Source organism: Pristiophorus japonicus, chromosome 6 (assembly GCF_044704955.1).
Source record: "Pristiophorus japonicus isolate sPriJap1 chromosome 6, sPriJap1.hap1, whole genome shotgun sequence".
NCBI classification, from domain to species: domain Eukaryota; kingdom Metazoa; phylum Chordata; class Chondrichthyes; family Pristiophoridae; genus Pristiophorus; species Pristiophorus japonicus.
The window spans coordinates 255,015,626-255,021,625 of NC_091982.1; the positions used below are offsets into that span (position 1 = coordinate 255,015,626).

The 6,000-nt window shown below is 45.5% G+C and overlaps 1 protein-coding gene across 2 annotated transcripts in view; it reads left to right on the plus strand.

Annotated features, from left to right (window-relative positions):
* Nucleotides 1–6,000, plus strand: part of fbxo36a (F-box protein 36a) — a 100,751-nt gene extending 94,751 nt beyond the window's left edge. Inside the window, exon 5 of one of the 2 annotated variants that reach the window (XM_070883862.1) lies at nucleotides 3,632–3,788. In XM_070883862.1, the coding sequence (XP_070739963.1) occupies nucleotides 3,632–3,689 (58 nt within the window). In that variant the 3' untranslated portion in view covers nucleotides 3,690–3,788. Of the gene's footprint in view, nucleotides 1–3,631 lie in introns of both variants that reach the window. The other variant, XM_070883861.1, reaches the window with a different exon arrangement.

Below are 6,000 nucleotides of genomic sequence, written 5' to 3' on the forward strand. Positions count from 1 at the left end.
CCATGAACTCATTGAATGGCGGTGCAGGCTAGAAGGGCCGAATGGCCTACTCCTGCACCTATTTTCTATGTTTCTAATATCTAGAAGGTCAAGGGCAGCGGGCGCATGGGAACATCACTACCTCCAGGTTCCCCTCCAACTCACACACCATCCTAACTTCGAAATATATTACCATTCCTTCATCCTTGCTGGGTCAAAATCCTGGAACTCCCTCCCTAACAGCACTGTGGGAGCACCTTCACCACACGGGCTGCAGCGGTTCAAGAAGGTGGCTTACCACCACATTCAATAATACCGACCGCCCACTTTATTTTGTCGTAAAGATCACATTTGCCAAAACTAACCCCCAGGAGATCGCCCAGTGTCACTTTCACTACCTCGCACACATCTCGCCCACAATATCGCTCGCCCAAAAAACCGCCGGGAAAAAGTGGAACTAATCGGAACCACTCACAGCGGTATAGACACCATGTTCTAAATCACATGTCACATCATTTAAAAGGCTGCTCTGCTTCAACCTCGGGGGAGTTCGGATGTACTCTGGAGGTGTTTGATGGTGATGTGAACATCTGAACAAACATCTTTATCATACTGTGAACGATTGGAATTTAATAGGTGTCTTCGTCAGGACATACATTCTTTGTGACCAATCGATGGGGCTTGACCTTTCACACCCTCTCTTGACCAATTACATACTGCAGACTCGAGATGGCAGAAGGTACGCTCCACAGCATCATGTGCACAATGTAAGACGTCCAGACTGAGGAGGACCAGACGTTACAACCCCCACAAGTACAGGGAGAAGCAGCCTTACCTCAACTTACCCAACACCACATGCCTTCGGAGACTGCGCTCCCACAAAGAGGTTATCACTGAGGTATGCCAGCTCATAAGGGGAGATCTGCAGCCTGTCAGGACCGCACTGTCCGTCGAGGTCAAAGTCACCACGGCACTGTCGTTCTACGCGTCGGGTTCTTTTCAGGGCCTCAGCTGGCGACCTTTGCGGTATGTTTCAGCATGCCACACATTGCTGCATTAGACAGGTAACTGAAGCCCTGTACGCACACAGGAGGGACTTGATCAGCTTCCCCATGACCAGGGAGGCTCAGACTGAGAGGATTCTACCGAATTGCTAACTTCCCCAAGGTGCAGGGAGCAATAGACTGAACGCACATCACGATGCAAGCACCTTTTCTGGATTTCAGGAACCGTAAGCGATTCCACTCCCTGAATGTGCAACTCATTGTCGACCACCAGCAAATTATTATGGCAGTGAAAGCTCAATTTCCAGGCAGCATCCATGATGCTCACATCCTGCGTGAGAGCGCTATATCTGACTTATTTAACAATCAACCACAAGGTCAATGCTGGATGTTTGGTGACAAAGGATATGGCCTCGCCACCTGGCTGATGACCCCCCTGCGTCACACCCACACCGAAGCCAAGAGTCGATACAACGAGGGCCACAGAGCCACTTGCAATATCGTGGAGCAAACCATTGGAGTGCTGAAGCAGCGCTTTAGATGCCTGGACCACTCAGGAGATGAGCTCCAATACCACCCTGAGCAGGTAGCTCAATTCGAGGTGGTGTGCTCCATGCTGCACAGCTTGGCTATCAGGAGGGGACAAGAATTGCCAGAAAGGACAGACGGTCCTCTTCAGGAGAGAGAGGAAGAGGAGGATGAGGAGATGGACACTGACATCGGGCCAGACAATCAGGCTGACGCTGAAATCATGCCCCCGCCCCCCTGTAGACTGCATGAAAGGGCCCGTTGTGGCATCATAGCTGCAAGACTCTTACGTCAGGAGCTCATAAATGAGCGCTTTGCCTGAAAGAACGTAGGAGATATTTGCAAGGCTGACACACCGCTGGGTGTGCAGGTCATACATCAGTGGTGGACATCACCTTGGTGACAGTTAAAGTCTAAGTTGATGGAAGTTAAGTGTAATTATACCCTTTGATAAGGAATCACCAGTGTGTAACGGTGCAGCTAGCTGAACCAATGCACAGCAAGGTTTTGTTAAATAAAAAACATTTAAACCAAACATTTGTCTGAAATCATAAGTATTTCTGTAAAAACCAACCCTCCCCGCTTCTCATCCCCATCTCTATCCCTTCCCCTTCCCCTCCTGGCCAAGGAGTTCCTCAGGCACTGCTTCATTGCGGTGGGGTTGGGGGGGGGCGGGGAGTGCGGTGGAGATGATTGCCGAACCGCTGCTTGGACGAATATGGGAGAGGACAGTCCCAAGGTGGGAACGTGCTCTGAGCCAGAAGCCGTCTGCCACCAGTGTTCCTGGCTACCAGCTCCAGGGCCTCCTCCATACCTTCCATGTTATATCTTATTTGTTGGACAAAAACTCGGTGCCAACTATGTTCTGGATGCTTAGTAGGCTTTTTGCTGCTGGTGAATCTTCTTTGTGCCTCCCACAACAGTCAAACAAGCACACACCACACCCACACATGCTTTCAGTCCCTCTCTGCTCCCTCTCTCTCCGTCTCCTCTTCTGCGCATGTAATGACCCCTGACCTCCTGAATCGCGGGAAACGAGCATTGTCATGCCGTTGCTAAGGACGGCGACACTTTATGGCAGAAGGTCAGAGAGATGTACTGCTAACGCCCATTTCGGATCGCTCGTGGTAACGCCCAATTTTTAAAATGGAGACTAAGGGCTTTGAGAATGGTCGACAAGCGGCGATCTGAAAACCCATTTTTACCACCCACGCCATAAATACCGCCCATTTTTTGGGCGATCTGCACAAAAGTGTAAAATCTAGCCCTATGTATCTTTCTTGACTTGCTTTCTTTGTCGCTGTGGTTTCAAAGTTTTCTTATTTAATCAAAATACCTTGTGTAATGGTGAGTTGTGATTTTGTATTTGTATGTAAGAATAAGATGCTTTTGAACTTTTTAAACAATCCATCAGGAGGTTTCGTCAAAATATTATCGGGTTTCAAAAAAATACCATTAACACAGAAAGAACTGATACATTTTTCAAATATGTATGCTGTTGAATTTGTGGAATATTGAGTGATATTGTCATCTATGTGTGGAATTTGGAGTATTTAATCGTCAGCACCAAAATGGAGCTAACAAACAGCATTCTCTGTGACAGTGACCATGGTGCATCATCGCCCCTTGTCCTCCTCAACATATCTGCAACCTTTGGTACGGGGCCATGGGTCAAGGGCAGCCCGATTTTCCACAGGCTGGTAGGCAGTTCCCACCTGTTCCTATATTTGTCAGACAATATCTTACTTTGTTGTTGAGGTAGAATTGCTTCTAATGCGGACATGTAATTGGTTGCATACAAGACTGGATTGCAGTGTCACATGTGATTTTTCTTATAAGAAGGAAGCTGACAAACTCAACTTCCTCACCATTCCCCAAAGCCACATTAGTAGAAATGTTCATAAGGGAACGAGTTGTTGTGTGGAGGAGATCTTTGCATGGCAGGGGGGAAGGGATCAAAAAGAATATCATGGTGAGTGTTGTTTCCTGTAGTTTTAAGTGGCTTTTATGTGCTCAAATATTCAGCGGTGCAAATTTGTTCTGTAACAGGCAGGATTTTATTTCAGACATGTTTCAGTAGTAAACATCTGATCACTGATTCCGTTCTGCTTTCTTTGTAGGCGTGCAACTCTGATGAACTGTGGGCGCATATTGTTTCAAGATACTGTGACACCATAACTCAAGAAATGCGAGAATTGTCTGTGGAGGTTGGTTGGAAAGAGATCTTCTTCACCAACAAACTCCAGCTGCAGAAAAAGATCCGACGAAGACGACAAAGATTTGCGGAGGATGCAGATGACATGATGGCTTAAAACCAAGAGTTGTAGACTGCAAACAAAGCTGTCGCTTACACCAGAGAATTGTTAGCTTCATTGTCATTTGTATTTTCATTTAGCTTTCTCAAGTAGCACCACAATTGGTGTCTTAATGCATCAATTCATGTTAGATATAATTGTTTAGTAAGTGATTATAAATGTGTTACATAGTGATGCTGTTTTCTTCAGATTCACTGGCTGAGAAATTGGGCCGCATAGCGCTCGTTTTTAAGGTGCTGCGTGGCTTCCTAAGTCTCCAAAATGGTGGGCAGAAAGTGTGCCAACTGCCATACAGGGCAAGGATAAAGAAGAAGCCTCCTTTACCCATGCCTGAAGCAGGTGTTAAGCCCTTTGTATATGCAAATAAGGGACCTCATGCCTGCTTAAGGTGCCCACCAAGATTTGGATTGCCCTGAGGCAGCCAGTGAAACTTGCCCTACAGAATGCCTTCCGTAAGAGCTGTGACTTACCTCTGAATGTAGAGCCCAGATTTAAAGGACCCACCTGATCACTGCTACTCCCACCCCCACTGGCTCCTGATTTCCCCCCTCCCCCCTCGATCACACTTTCTCCCCCCACCAGCCTCCCCCGCACCCCCGCCACCGGATCCTTGACCATTGATATACCAACCTCAAGATCTTTGACTGACCCCTGCATTTCTGGGCCTCCTGACCCCCCCCACCCTCCTCGAGGCCCCAGATACCCCATTTCCCACCCCAAGTCCAGCGATCGCTCCCCAAGGCCACTTACCTGTGGCCCACTGTGGCGCTCTCAGTGGCTGGTCTTCATCCACTCCTCCTTGTTGGGCTCCTGCTGCAGTGATGTCTTCATTATAATTAGGTCCGAGGCCCAATATCTGAGGCTCCGTGGACATATCCATTCAGACACTGCGAACGTACCCTGTACAAGCGTGGATGGGGGGGGCACCTATTTTTGGCACTAATTTCTAGGCCACTGAATTATTGCTAATGTTACAAATTTGTTTCAGATTGCAAGTCATTATTGCATTTGGAAAATCTTCGTTAGATTTTTACTTTGGAGCTAGTATTTGCAATTATGAAACAATTTTCTAAATTTACTTCAACCGGTTATGTTTTCTTTCCATTGCCATCTCTGAGAAAGTGCACAATGGGCGATCAGAAACATTTAGATTTTTTAAATCCTAATTGCACATCCCCACACTTCCTCCTGTGATTTGTGAGTAAGTAGCTTTAAGCATTTATAGTTTACATAATTAACTGAAGTAATTATTTAACACTGCAAAATATTTTGGCAAAATATGGGTTTATGAGGCTTCACTGCTGAGCATAAATATCTTTTTATCTACTCGTAAAATTTTGTAGCTCTATTTTCTACCTTTTAAACCTCCCCCCACTCCCCGAAGTGCTGCTTATTAACAGCGCAAAAGGTTTCCGTCATGCATCACTTGTAACAAATTGTAAACATGTTTCTTATAAATGCATTTACGATTTTTCTACAAATAGCTCTCAAAGGAAAGCTTCCACCACCTAAATATCCTTTCTCAGTCAGGTGGGTGCAATGTGGGCCATAAGGTTTAACCCGCAGCCGCTGTCGATGCTGCTATTCAATGGAAAACAGATTGAGATGGCAAAAATGAAGCATTTTCAGATTTTTCGAGACCGTCTGAGCTGGAAAGTCTCATGCCTGCTTTAACCTCTACAGTAGAATTGATGAACTTACCTGACCAAAGCAACCAATTCTACGTGACCGGCTGGGAATTCTTAACCTATTCTTTCGAAATAAAACTAAAGCCACTGGAACTTGAGGCTTTATCGTTCTCACTTTTTTTAAAAGAAGAAATTTTCCCTTCGTCTTAATTCATTCGAATGCTTTGCAAAGGTACTAGATTTTACCACTAGTTTCCGGCTGTATTTTCTGGCGCAGCGTGTGATAATTCAGTAAATTAAATCATCCTTTTAAATTCAGTCGGTCATTCCTCTGGAACAGTAAAATTAACAGCTGCATTCAAACCTCATGAGTACAAACTTGCAAGGGCTGACAGAATAATTCTTAAGTTGGGAGGGATACATCTCATTTTGTTGATTATAATGTTCAGCTTTGACCATGGAAAAAGTTTGTAAAAACATGGAATTTATAATTGTTACAAGTTTTGATTATATGGAATACTAAAATTAAATCGGTTGCATCTTGTA